Source organism: Sminthopsis crassicaudata, chromosome 4 (assembly GCF_048593235.1).
Source record: "Sminthopsis crassicaudata isolate SCR6 chromosome 4, ASM4859323v1, whole genome shotgun sequence".
Taxonomy (NCBI): Eukaryota; Metazoa; Chordata; class Mammalia; order Dasyuromorphia; family Dasyuridae; genus Sminthopsis; species Sminthopsis crassicaudata.
The window spans coordinates 102,525,780-102,540,352 of NC_133620.1; the positions used below are offsets into that span (position 1 = coordinate 102,525,780).

The window sequence follows — 14,573 nt, forward strand, 5'->3', positions numbered from 1 at the left end:
CTCTAGAACATGCTAAAAATCATGTGAATACTATTTCTGGCTCTGATGCTTTTCCCTTAAATATTCTTCCTTCTGGCTCCTGTATTTCCTCATGGGTATCACTTCTTAATATACAATGATACTCAGCCATCTCGCCACCTTACTCTTTTTATTTAGTACCCCTCACCCATTTTTTTGAATAAGATGCACATTTCCAGTCTCAGCAACACCTGCCAAGTTCTTTTTTTTTTTTTTTTTTGTCCTTGAACTGGGTCTTTAGTTCTTGTTTTGTGTTGTTTTTTTAAACTCATGGTACTAATACCAGGTCAGAAGGGGAGCTATTAAGTGTTAGCCAATGGAGATAGAGACTGGATATGTGATTTCTTTAGTATAGGAACTCTTGGGTGAGGAAACTTCCTTTACCAATGCAGGCTGGCATCTTAGCATTTCAAGAGTTGTTTAGGGCAGTGAAAGTTCAAGTGCAAGTTCACACAGCTAGGTATGGGTCAGGGATAGGAGTCAAATCTTAGTGGCTCTGAGGCTGTTAACTCATTGACTATCACTTCCTATAAATGCTATTTTTAATGGCAGAAAACCTGACTCTTCAGAGAATATGATGATTCAGTTCCAGAAAGGGTTGCAATGTTTATATCTTGTCTTAGGTATTTTTTTTTTGGTATATTTATTGTTTTGGGTTTTTTTCCTGCTCTGGCAAGACCAACTTAGCCTGGCCAGTACCACTGTTAGTCTCCCAACTATAACTTGTCGAGCCTTCCTTGGACAGAATGAGATTCTATGTCCAGCAGTCATGTTAAATTCTAATAGAAATAGGGGTCACTAATCTATACATAAAGATCTGTGGGCTACACATTGACTTAGTTTTAAAATGTAACATTAATATTTTATTGTAATTTTACTTTATAAAATATTTCCCAATTACATTTGACCCTGTTTGGATAGCACTTAGCAGTGATATGAGTTGCATGAGGGTATCTCATGATGGCCATTTTTTAGTATACAGCATACTAAGAAGTCAATAGAAGCAGGAAATCTCATCCTTATCTCAGAGAAGGAAACTGGGGGCAGACAGGTTAGCTGACACAATGGAAAGGCAGGAGAAGGATGTGTTTGATTCCTAATTCATTGCTTTATTCTCACCAGTATTTTCTTTTTTTCCTCCCTCTGCAGTGCAAGAGTTGTGAAATTATGATTATCAGCAAATGTTTGATTCACATACATACATATATATCTGGGGTTGTATTAAAATTTCTTGGGGCAAAAAGGGTTGCAAATGGGAAAATTCCTCCCGTTGAAGAGGAAATGGGGAGAATTTCTAGCAGCAGCATCATGGCTCAACTTAAATTTCTGAGACTCAAGACAGCCACAGAGAACTCTTTAATCTGACAAAACAGTGATCACCCCATCTCTCCAAGATAACAAATGACGGTGTCTTAAAATAAAGGAGCATACTGATGTACTTGGATTTAGGGAGGAGGTGGCCTCTCCTGGGCCAGGGGAGTCAGATAATCTGCTCTGGCCCTTACAGATTAGCTCTCCGGCCATTTAACTGGAAGGGGCTGGGGAGTGCGGAAGGCCAGACGTGAGTGGTTTCTAACTCAGAAGGTGATTTCCTCCTTCAGGGGGACAAGGTGACAACTCTCACTCCACTCCTTATACCTCCAAGGCTCTGACATCAGGATTCCCTGGTTTTCATCTCCATTCTGCCATCATGGATTTGCTCCTTGGGGCGTTTCCTGGGGGCAAATCATTTAGTTCCTCTGAGTGCTAGCTTCTGGACCCAGATTTCCAGCTTCTAAAAAGCAGGGCTGAAACACTCTACAGAGTCCAAGTTAACAGCTTTAGGAGATCCCATCAACCAGTTATGTTCTTTCCTTACTAACAGAGTTCTTTGAATTCCTGGTGTCCAGTGAACTTTAGGTTCTGCTGATTTGCATTACAAAGACCACTTCCACTTGGCAGTCTTTAGACTTGACGTCAAATCTCTACCTTAACATTTTTTAACCGTATGCCTGTAGGCAAGTCACTTTTCTGGATATTTTTCCACATCTGTAAAATGGAGAAAATGATTCCTTCTTGCTATCTGTGTTAGCAGTGCAGGCCCCCTCCCTGAATTTCTGGTCTATTATTTGACATTTCATCAACTCGATGCTGATTTTGTCTCTTTCCTACTCAGAACAAAAGTCCCCTTTACTGGTTAAGACACAAGTAAATCACTCACAACCTAAATAAATGTTCTCTTTATTTTACCAAATATAATTTATCAGTTAAGTTGACATTTGTCAATTCAGTTATAGCAACTATAAATAATTCTCTTAAGACACAATTCTGGAACTTTTTAAGAATACAAGAGTAAACCAACATTGCTCCTTTGCAGCCAGGTCTAAAGTACATGCACAGTTGGGGAAACAAATCTTGGATGCATTTGCACTTTCAGTGATATTCTCTCTCTCCACAGTCCCTCTTTCTTCCCCTCTCATAGGAGGCCACATATCCAGGACCTGAGGGGACAAGGGGTTCACTCACTGGCCCAAACAGGACTCTGTGGATGAAGGAAAGAGGAGTTGGGCCAACTGGCTAAACTGGGAAGGGAGGCGCTCTGGAGAGGGTTTGTCTTGCTGTCTGTGTGGAGAAGAGAGGAAGAGGATAGCAAAAGAGTGATAGGGGTCAGGCAGGGGAAGCAGAGCAGACAAGTCCAAGCAGTGATGAATTAGCTTTGCTGGACACAGCCCAGGGGAGACAGATGACCATGAAATCACTAGGAGTCTGATTTTAGGATGAAAGATTTGGAGTAAAGAGAGAGGCTTGCTCCAGAAGATTCAGTGGAAGGTCCCAGTGACAAGTGGTATCAGTAAGAGATTGGGGCTGCAGCCTGAGCAGCCCCTAAGAGAAAAACCCAGGAGATGAGGGTAGAAGTTGGGAGTGGAGATGAGACTCGTCTCTCCCTTACCCACTATTCTCTTGGCTAGGAAGATTTTGTGGAGTGTCCCTAGAGCAAAGCAGCTGAGCAATACCTGCATCCAAATGCCCAGATCCAGACATGCATGAGTAGTGTATATTGTGTTTTCCCCGGATTCCTGATCTGGTCCAGAGCAATACATGGTGGAGATGCTGAGAAACCCAGTTTCCTTCCAGAGAAAAACAGCAGCAAGTGGGGAAGGTCCAGACTAGCAATCCTGGGTACTCACTCTAGGAGCCCAGTGGGCGGGATCCCAAGAATCAAGGGATGGGAGCCTGAGGAGGGACAGGTAGGCTCTTGCTGGCCACCATGGGCATTCACCCAGGAGAAAGTCAAGAAACCCTGATGGAGGAAGCAGTTGGGCACCGGGGTTGTGGTCAGGGCTCGGAGGAGGTAGGAGCCAAACGCCAAAAAAAGGGGAAGACTAAGTTTGGTGAAGAAGCCATCTCTCAACACCAAGTTCAAAGGCAGGTGCTGTCTGTGAGACCACAGGAAGTGGCAAAGCAAGTAGCAAAGAGATGATGATGTGGGGGGGAAAAATCAACTTCCAGGGGGGGTCTTGGAGGAAGTGAATCTTCCAGGATTTGTACACAGTAAGTACTCAATAAATATTTGTTGGATAAATGAATAAATGAAGGAATGCTCTAAGACAGAAGCTGAGAAGTAAAATGACTGGGAATGGAATGGGGCAGGGGGGAGGAGATGCTTAGGAAACCACAGAGCCATTAGTTGACTCCATGAGATTTTAAGCACAGAGGGGAAGTAGAACTTTCTCTCCAGCCACAGAACCAGATCCTGGCCCAGCCCCGGGCTCACTCAGGGACAGGGGGCGAGGGAGGGAGGGGCGTGCTGCCTGTTGTTTGAGCCCTGAGAGGATGTGGGTATTTGTGGAAGAATGTGTGGCAAAGGGTGTCCAGCCACTGTCTGCTTCTTCCAGGGAGTGTTAGGCAATTAGAGAACAGTGGGAGAGCTTACTGGTGGTAACTAACGTGAGGGACAGGCCGGAACGGGAACTTAACCCATGTCACTCTCTTTAGGGGCCGGCTAGATTTCAGCAGAAGAAAAGAGGGCTAGGGACCGGCTGTGTCCCCGCTCAGCTCCTTTTTTATGACCCATTTTCAAGGAAATAAGGGGATAATTTTATTATCCCCACCAGTCAACCAAAAAAAAAAATACAAAAAAACCCAGCGCCTACCCACAAAGGGTTCCCCTATTAGTCAAATACATAGGTTGCTGAGGTCAGACTCCCCTGTCCCTATTTCCTGTTCTGCTTGGAGGCACCCACCATGAAATTGCACTTGGTGATTGTCTCAAAATTGACTCATGCTGTTTTGTTTCAGTCAATCTAGCCTTCCTAAATACTCACTGTACAAACTCGGCTCGAAGTATTAAAAATTCCCATTTAAAATAATGAGAATTCAATATCAAAGTGAAGTCCTAGAAAGGAGGATAGGGAGAAAACCAAAAAGAAAAAAATCAAATACAAGGCAATGGAGGTGGCGAGGTGGAAGCTAGTCCCCGACATCTGTGTCTCGGTCCCCGATGAGCCAGAGCACGTGGAAGCTGAGGGCCAGGAGTCCGGTGCCCAGCAGGTCACCCAAGGCTGTCAAGTATGGGATGGAGAAGTTGTCTGGGTCCAGGCCCCGGCCCCACATCCAGTGCACCATCCAGTCTGCGATGTATAGGAGGATCAGCACCTGGAAAGAGAAGAAAGGCCCAGCTGCATGACACCTTGAGATGGTGGAATAAAGGCCGGGCCCACAACTGAGGGGGCCTTGGAGAGTCTTTAGCCACCGACCATCTGGTCCAATCCTTTGCCTCTCCAGACCCCTTCCCCCAACCCCGCTCCCTTTCCCCAATACTACGAACAAAAAGCACTTGGCAACTAGTCTAAAACAGAGATGTCAGAGGCATCTTATGTTAAAAAAGGCAGCTGTTTAGGTCACTGTCCTGAGGGAGGAAGGAAGAAGTTGAGTATTGGGACCCAGCTGTTATGGAAAAAATTAACAGGGGCTAATCAATCAATGAATCCTACTTAAATAATCCTCCTCAGCTTAGCCTTTCCCTTCGCAACATACCATTGTGCCCAAATCTCCCCCGAAACCTAGAAATCTCAGGAAATAGTCTCATTCCCTCCAACTATCATCCTTTGTCCTTTCTCTCTGAAAACAGCTGTCTACACCTGTTGCTGCACTCACTCCCTTCTCAGCCCTCTGCAGCCTGGCTCCTGACCTCATCACTCAACTGATACTGCCCCCTCCACCATTACCCAGTGATCCCCTCACTGCCAAACCTCCTGGGCCCCTTTCAGTCCTCCCCCTCCCGAGTCTTCACCGAATTCTGCTGACCACCTTCTCGGGATAGTGTCTCCTCTCCCAGCTTTCCCTGACGCTCATCTCTCCTCGTTCTCTACCTCGGAGGCCGGCCAGTCTTTTGCTAGATCAAAACGCCCCTTGACTGTAGTGTGCCCAAAGGCCTGGTCCCCTCTGCATTCTGCCATGCGTTCCATGACCATTTCTGCATAGGCTATTCAGAGCTTCCTATATCCTGCAGCTTTATATAGCTTTCTCCTAAGCTGCAGACCTGCTTTACCAATTAGATACTGGATGTTATGAACCGAATGTCCTAAAGGCATCTCAAAATCCACCTGTCCAAAATAGAACATATTCTTTTCTCTAGCATGACATCCTTCCTGTTATTCTATTCGGGTTCATAACCTTGGTTTTCTCCCTCCATATATCCAGTAAGTTTCCTAATCTTGTTATTTCTACTTCTACAATAACTTTCTCCTCCCCCTCCACTTTTTAGTGTACAGAGCTAGGTTTTTTTTAAAAATACATTTCAGTTCTCTTTACAGCACAAAGTCACTCAGCAGCATTCTGAGGCAATTTAGAATAAATAACATCTTTCACAGCAGAAAGAAGGGCTGATAGGCAAGGAAAAAAAGCGAGGACTTCATATTTGCCATGCCATTTGTTTGTTACTGGTCTGAAAAGACCATTCCTGTTCAAGGACAGGAGACAAGGGGAGGTGACAAACTACTTTTGCAATTATGAAAGTCTTACCTAAATGTAACTACAATAAAAATATTAGCTAATATTTCTATAGTGCTCACTGCATGCCAGGTACTGTACTAAGTGCTTTTAAATGACTATTTAATTTGATCTTCACAACTAGGCTGGGAGGTAGGAACTATTATTATCACAAAACAAAATTCTGGCTATCCTTCAAGATCTAGCTCAGATGTTACTTACTTCAAGGTCCCTTCCCTGATGACCTCAGCTGGAAAAATCCCTCCTTACTTTGCACTCCAATAATGGAATTCAATTCACGCACAGGAGCCTTCTAACATACTGCCTTGTATTATAGATATCTGCATTTGTTTCTTAGCTTTTCCACTTGACTATAAATAACTAAAAAGTAGGAGCTGTGTCTCAGGCAAATGAAAATTATCTTTCTCTTCAAATTTCTCACATTTTGCCTAGGCTTTGAAACAAATTACTGTACATCCCTTTATTCCTACCTCTCACCACAGTGACTTGCACATTGCTAATGATTAATATGAGGAATTTAATAAGATACCTTTGTTTAACTGAATTATTTGTGAAAACTTGCTGTTTTACATTCATCACATTTGCAAGTTTCTGCCTAGAATGAATTCAGTGATGATTACTAAATTGGGAGCTCTGACTGAAAGTTTTTTCACATCCCCGACACTTAAACTGTCTCTGCTCAGTGTGAGTTCTAGTCTGTAGAATAAGTAATGAGCTCTGATTGAAGCTTTTCCCACATTCAATGCACTTGTATGGTTTCTTTCCCCTGTGAATTTTCTGATGCTGCCTAAGGATGAGCACAGACTGAAAGATTGCTCTTATTTTTCACATCCATAGGGTTTTTCTCCTGTATGAATTTTCTGATGCTAACTAAATTGGGAGCTCCAAATGCAATTCTTTCATATTCATTACATTTATAGGACTTTTCTCTAATATGGAGTCTGATGTTGGCTAAATAGTTAATTGCATCTAAAGCTTTTCCCACGTTTTATATATATACATGTTTTTTTCCATTGTGAGTTGTCTATTTCCATATAAACTTCATTGTTCAGGGAGTTTTTGGCATAGATAGCATGCTTGGGATCTCTTCTTCCTTTACCCTCTCTGATGCACTACAAGACTTGAGGCCATACCCAAGTTTCTCCTGTATTTGCTATAATCCGGGCCCCTTTTCCCTCTGGCAAGTTTCTTTTGCCAATTTTCAGTCACTTGGGTGGGATGTTTCTTTTGGGAAGGGGATTTCTCCAAAATCACTTTTTCTAGGCTTCACTGATAATTCTTTACTTTTCTTTCACCTTCACAATCCATTCTTTAAGAGGATTTCCTAAGTTGCCCCATGTGAGACTCTATCTTCCCAAGAGTCCATTTCTTCATTTGAATGATTGTCCCTAGTTAATTCCCTGGGATTTGAGCAGGAACCTCTTGAGGTCTCTTCTCAATTCCCTGCAAATCTAGGACCATACAACTTTCCCATGCTACAATTGAAAGACAATGGTTTGGAGGCTGGAAAACCCAGGAAGATCTTTGTTGTATATCCATCATGTCTGACACTTCATGACCCCATTTTGGGGTTTTCTTGGCAAAGACCCTGGAGTGGCTTGCCATTTCTCCAGCTCATTTGCGGATGAGGAAACTGAGGCAAACTGAGTTAAGCGATTTGCCCAGCATCATTCAGCTAGCATCTAAGACTGGATCTGAACTCATGAAGATGAACCTTCTTGATTCCAAGCTCAGTGCTCTATCCATTGTACCACCTGCCTGCTTAGAGAGACCAGTTTTCTACAGCATCACATTCCTGGTAAAGATCCCTTTGAAAAAATGTTTATTTTTCTTTTCTTGTGAAGTACATAGCCAAGTACTAGAATGTCACTAACCCCCCATAATGGGTCTTCCTAAGGTTCCCTTCAAGCAGGTACTTCTGCTGGGCAGCCACGCCAGGCCGCGGCAGGGCCAGCCTGGACCACCTCAACCCATGCCCTTAAAGCCCGTTCAAGGACTACCAAACAGCCCCCCCTTCTTTCCCCTCACAAAGGCATGCTTCTACTTCGGGCCCTATCATCCTAGGATCAAAAACAGGATCACAGCCTCAGTTTGCCACCTGCCGCTCCTCACAACCTGGCTCCCGATGAACCTGTCCCGCCTCGTTACACATGACTCCCCTTTGTGGAGGCTTTGCTGCCCTCCAGTCGCTTTCCATCTCTGGATGCTCCCTTCCTCAGGCTTTATCCGTCCCCACCGCCTAGAAGGCACTTCCTCCTCCTGGCCCTAGTTCCCTTTAAGACTCAGCTTAACTGCCACGCTCCACATGAGGCCTTTTCTGATTCCCCTCTCCTCACATCCTTGCGAATTCCTCCTTCAAAACTTCCAGCTCTTCATTTGTTTTGTACATACCTATAAAAACAGATTTGTTTTGTCGGATAGGTTGTAAACTCCTTGGGACAAAAACTGCTTCACTTTTGGTCTTGTGTCTCTAGTTCCTAGCACATGGTAGATGTCTACCTAATGCTTGCTGGAACTTGTTATTCTTCTGTCCTAGGAAGCTCATATTCAGCGCTAGACTCAGTTTTGATACTCTGGGGGTGGGGCATTCATTCCTCTAAGACCCATGTGCAGTTCTAGAAGGAGTCCGATAAAAACTATGATTTTTATGGGCCCCCTGGGCCTTGGAGCAACAGGGATCCTAGGAATTTTTCGTGATTTTATCCACTTGGGGGAAAGTCCATTCAACAAACTACATGCAAAGCTCCAGGTCATGAGCTGATGATACAGATAGAGAGACCACAAGGACCTTGCTTCTCAAGTCCTCCTGACTTCCCGGCTGTTGCTCTCTCCACTGCCCCTGAGCTTAAACTTTGAAGAGAAGAGCAGGGGCTTAATTGAGGCTCTCATAATTAGTAGTTATGTCATCCTGGGGGGCACTTGCCATTCTGAGCCTCCATTTCCTCCTTAGTAAAACGAGGACCCTGGACAACGCAGACAGCATGGCTTAGTGGCTAGAGTGCTAGCCTTGGAAGGGGAAGACTCCCATGACCCCTTAGATGGTGAGATTCTAGAGCTGGAAGGGATCTCTCAGAAATAAAGCTAAGAGAGATGGAGCGGTCTTTCTGGCAGTAGTTTTAAGTGGCAGATCTTAGATTTCAACCCAGGAACTCTCCTCTGATGCCATCGTGCCTTGAGATCTTAAGGGTTCCTGCCCGCCCTGGTTCTGGTTTTTATGATTGATTAAGGAGAGCTTTTCTGTCCTTCCTTCAGACACTGTTTCTAGTACTCGAAGGTCAATGGCCAGGAAGGGCAGAAGACCATAGCAAGAGGAGCCACCGTGATCAATAACCTATCAGGAAGGACAGAGAAGGAACAAGCAGTACTCCAGACTGGAGGTAGGAGGAGGTGTGAGAAGAGACAGAGAGAGACATAAACCCTCTTCTCTCAAAAGCAGTCAAAGAAGGAATTGTCGTTCCAAAGTCATTTTGAACCTAAACTCTGGGCGTTTTTATTTGCATTATCCATAATATATGTAACGTGCTTTGCAAACTTTAAGGAGCTAAATAAAAGCTGTTCCTATTCAGTCACATCTGACTTTTTTATGACCCCATGTGGGCTTTTCTTGGCAAACATACTGGACTGTTTTGCCATTTCCTTCTCCAGCTCATTTTACAGATAAAGAAACTGAGGCAAATGGTGAAGTGACCTGCCCAGAGTTACAAAGCTAGGAAAGTGCCTGAGTTCAGATGTGAATCTTCCTGACTAGGACCCACACTCTATTTACTGTGCCATCTCCTTGCCCTATATAAATGTGAGCTATTATTTTTTCTCTTTCTCTCTGCAGAGAAAGACGGCTGGAGAGGGTTCAAATCCCTTACTACTCCATATTTAGGCAAATCATTTCACTATTCTGGGCCTGAGGTTCCTCATCTGTAAATCAAGGGGACTGGACTTGATAAACTGCAATCTCCTTCCTAAATCTCTTATTCTAACTTAAATCCCTCTTGCTGTACCTCCCAAGGCCCCAGATTTGTGATTTCTTGTGACTGCCACCTAGAGGAGAGAGGTCTTCTCAGATGGGCTTGGACAGCCCTTTTTTCTCACCAAAAGCCTGAGAGAAGGAGGGAGAGGTCACCAAGCTGCTACTCAAGATTCTCACTAGCAGCAGTGGGAGAACTACCATCTCCAAGTGCTGTGGTCACCACTAAGAGTCATCAACATCTGATTAGTCCAAGCTTCCTTCCCCCAGGGGTTCAGGAAATGAGAACTTATTTTTAACATTTGCTGTAGCAAAATAGGATTAGGAAGTGAAGATAGCTACAGAATTATGGCCTACTGGTAAAAGCAAGTTCAGTCTGGACTACTCGTTGCTCTGGATTGCTGAAGTCCTTTGTGCATCTGTATCTGTTTCCTTTTCAGTGAAATGAGGGGGTGGTCTTGAAGATCCCGCTTAGGTACAAATGCTAAGATTGATGTTCCTTGCCTCCCCCCACCCCCATTCCGTACCTAACTGACAAGGCTTGTATCCCTTTTGTGTTTTGAATTTTGCCCATCTTTTAGATCCTCCAAACAGAACCCGTTGGGCTTTGAGCACCTGGGCTGAAGTTCAGTGGCTAGGGAGAGCTTCACTTTGTAAATACTGTGGCATGGAAATGTCCCCTCGGGGCCCTCAGTGGGAGCTGCTACCTGTTTTAAGGCTAAGCCTGCCCTTGCCCTCTGTCCCTGGATGCCAGGAGGGCAGTCCTGTTGCCGTGCTCGGCCCTCTGTGCTGTCCCTGGCCGCCACTTGTAACCCCACACCCTTCTGGGCAGCTGCTGCAGAGGAAACCCATATAAAGCGAGGGGCTGGACAGCTGGAGGACCGTGTCCTGGGGCAGGGAAGGCAGCTGTTCCTACATTGCAGCCAGGACTCGTGTCCCTTCAAGAGCACAGGGCCAGTCACCAGGAAGGAGCCGCCCAGAGAAGGCAACAAGGGCCCTGGGGAGTCAGCACCCTGTCCACTCTCCCCTGCGGCTGCTGCTGCTCCATCATCTGTCCCGTCCAACTCCATGTGACCCCGTGGGCTTTTGCTCATGAGATTTTCTTGGCAAAGAAACTGCCCTTTCCTTTTTTCAGGGTGTCCCCATTTTACAGTTGAGGGACTGAACCAAATAGAGTTATTAAATGGCTTGGCCAGGATCACACAGAGAATAAGTGTCTGAGGCTGGATTTGAACTCAGGTTCAAATGTTCCACCCTCCACAGCACCTAGTTGCCCAACTTCCTACTGAGATAAAAAGAGGTCAGTCTCCTCAGGAGGGTCCCAACAGAGTAGGGGCTCATTACCCAGCCCAGGTGAAAGGAAGTAGAGAATGAAAATGTTATAGGAGTCAGGATCCCCAGCTTACTTTTGCCTCTTTTCCATCTCTCCCTCCCTCCCTTCTCTTTCCCTCTGTCTCTCTTTCTCCTTCTCTCTCTCCCTCCCCCCTCCTTCACTTTGTCTCTGTCTCTCTTTCTCCTGTTTCTTTCCCTCCCTCCTACCTTCCTTCCTTTTCTCTCTCTCCCCCCCCCTCTCTCTGTATATCTGTGTGGTTCTGTGCAGGGCTTTTAGGGAGTAGCACACTCTAGGAAGGAGAGCTCTTCAGCCCTCAGAGAAGGCCCAGGGCCAGCGGGGAAGCAGGGGGCAGCCTGCACTTTGTCCCACCCTGTAAAGCCCCTCTCCCGCCTCCCCCCTTACCTGAAGCAGGGCAGCCGTCATGTAGAAGATGATGAAGATGAGGGTGAGGGTGGTGTGCCCACCTTGCATGCAGCTGATGGTATAGAGGAACACCAGGTGTCCAGGTACCACAAGGAGGAAAAGGACCCGGGCCGAGCGTGAATTCACTTCTGGGGAAACAAGGGAGAAGACGAAGCTGGATGGGCAGGAAACCTTCCTGTGAGGTCCCTCCCCCGAAGAAGGGCGAGCCTGAGCTGGGGCCAGCCCCGGCCCCACCAGGTGAGCGGCTCTCAGCCAGAGGAGACCTTAGCATCTCTTTCTCTACACTCTGTCAGCCTCAGATCCTCAGGTATTCCAGGGCACACAATGTGGGCTCCTCCTAACCCTCTGGGCACCGTGGCTCAACCTGCTCCCCCAAGAGAGGTGTCTACCAATAAACTAGTTCTCTCAGGACTAAAGACTGTCCTTATCATAAGGGAAAACTTCCTGACACTGAGAGAGGTAGGAAAACAGCATGGCTGCCTTCAGAACGGTGAGTTCCCCATCACTGTAAGGAGGGTCTTCTAACAGGCTGGACGAGCACTTGTGGGGGGTACAAGTCGATGAGATTCATCATTTGGGAGGGAAGCCGGAGGAATGAGCTTTACCAGGACTAAAGAAAGTGGTGCAAGGGCTAGGACAGCGCCGGGGCGCTGGCTCTGAGCTTTCCCCCGGCATCCCGTTCATGTGCAGGTAAGTGGAGATTCGGCTGGCCTGGACCGCCACCAGATTGCCGCCCACACCTGCAGAGACAGAGAGGGATTGGGGGGTCAGGGAGGCAAAGACTTCTCAGCATCCCATACCCAGGGCATCCTTCACACGGGGCCTGGGTAGCACCCTAGACTAATCCTCAGACAATAAGATAATCAGAAAAAAAGTAATTATGAAAGGAAATGGAGACCTTGTCCCTCACTTCCAGGAAGACTTCAAGGCTGATCCATTCCCCAAGTAATCCCCCCCACCTTCTGTGTCTTTGGCCATACACTACATGTCTGCATGCTCACATGCCCCCATGCAGACAGGCAAGTTTCCAAAGGACACAGACACACTTGCAAATTTCCCTATTAGTGTGTCCATCAGCACAAGACCCATGAATAGGTCCTGTAAGATCTCAGAATGAGGACTCTGATCTTCTATAGCTTAAAAGTAGTATAAAGAGAAACAGAAAAAATAGTGTTCTGAGAGATACCAGGAAAAGAGCCAGGCCCTGTGTCTATGTCCCAAACCAGGAGTCAACAACCTTATGGCTCCAGGGCCAAATCTCTGTTCCTAAGAGCTATGTATGGTTTTTACATTTTTAAATTAATTTATGTTTCTTGATATGTAACTGGGGAAAATTATTGAATTAAAACTAAAATTAAATTTAAAAAATTGTTTTAAATGTAAAAACCATTTTTAGCTCAAGAGACATATGAAAGTGGGAGGCTGGTGTGAGGGCCATAGTTTCCCATCACAGTATCAGTCTGAGATCTAGAACTGGGAACTAAGGCTCTCTTCTAGGAAACAAACCTTGATAAGCTTATCTAAATCATCAGGTTTTTTCTTAAACCATGTGGCCCTTTCCCTCAAAGCAGTTGACGTTAGGAGCTCACCATTAATCACTGGAGTGAAGACGGCCATACCAGCAAAGTTGGGGTCCGACACAGTCTTGTCTAGGATGAGGCCTCCAACACTGGGGACACGGGAGATGCACGTTTCAGACACTTACTCTGGCCTCTGGGCAGTGCTCCCTTACTTTCAGAAGACTGGAAGTTCCCTAGGGCCCCTCCTTTTTCAGTCACCACCTCCAGCTGGGACAAAGCTTCCTTCCTCCAGATCTTGTTTCATCAGGCACCCAAGGAACAAGGGGATCATACCTCGGCCGGGCTGCCATTTCCTACATCCCCTTCCTTTCCCCACCCCTCCCACCTCCCTCAGCAGCCTTAGGGGAAGCACTCCCCCAGAGTACCGGTAGTCTCACGGCCTTCCCCCCACTTTCTAGGGCTTAAGCAGAAAGGCACCGGAGGGGCCCTACCTGCTGATGGCCATGGCGATGATGACCGGCTCCCAGCCGGAGTACAGCACCTCCCGAGTGGCTGGGCTCCTCTTGGCCAGCACCACCCACACCGGCAGCAGAGCCACAAAGAAGGCACACACCAGGGGGTTGATGTATGGCCGGCCCTCTGGAAGAAGCACAAAGTCATCCCACCCTCACTCAATGTCCCACCTCCTTCCTCCTCCTACAGAACAAGAGCCGTTTTGGAGAGAGGGCCCAAAGACCTCAGAAGAATGATGCATTTCTTGGTTTTCTTTTTTAGTTTGAAGTCAACCGTCATCATAATAGTATTCTATGTCTCTCTGGCCTTTTATACTTTTTAGGGCACTTCTGAGTAAGTTTCTTCCTTGAATCCTATGATCATTATCACCCCATGGCGCTCAAAGCTTACCTACATTCTCTCATTAGAGCAAGACCTCAGGAAGGCAGGCAGGACTGCCTCCACTTTACAAATAAGCGAACCATGGAGGAGGAGGAGAGGCGAGGGTTGGCCGAGATCGCCCTGATCTCTGCCTCCTGCGGCCTACAAGGCCTGCTCCTCCCCCTGCTCTAAGAACATCCTCTTTTTGTTCCTCTATTCAAGGGCAGTGATAAACTTCCTTCTTCTATCCCTGGCTCAGGCTCAACTCTAAGCCTTCCTAGGCCTGCAGCAAGATCACAGAGTCAGGGTCCAACTGAAGCTTCCTCCTGTTTTACAAGAGGAGACTGAGACCTCCCAAAGTGAGGGGCCGTGAGCACAATCAGACCCTGCTTCTCTAGGGATCGAGTGTCTTCTCCGTGCTCCGCTCATCCACAGAGTCCTCCTCCCAGGACCT

The 14,573-nt window shown here is 46.4% G+C and overlaps 1 protein-coding gene across 1 annotated transcript in view; it reads right to left on the minus strand.

The window, feature by feature from the left end:
* Positions 1–2,222: 2,222 nt before the first annotated feature.
* SLC41A1 (solute carrier family 41 member 1) overlaps positions 2,223–14,573 on the minus strand; it is a 35,508-nt gene continuing 23,157 nt past the window's right edge. Inside the window, exons 7-11 of the mRNA XM_074308972.1 lie at positions 13,738–13,885; positions 13,316–13,395; positions 12,332–12,466; positions 11,706–11,854; positions 2,223–4,653 (exon numbers count right to left, since the gene is read on the minus strand). Coding sequence (XP_074165073.1) covers positions 4,468–4,653; positions 11,706–11,854; positions 12,332–12,466; positions 13,316–13,395; positions 13,738–13,885 — 698 coding nt within the window. The 3' untranslated portion in view covers positions 2,223–4,467. The remainder of the gene's footprint in view (positions 4,654–11,705; positions 11,855–12,331; positions 12,467–13,315; positions 13,396–13,737; positions 13,886–14,573) is intronic.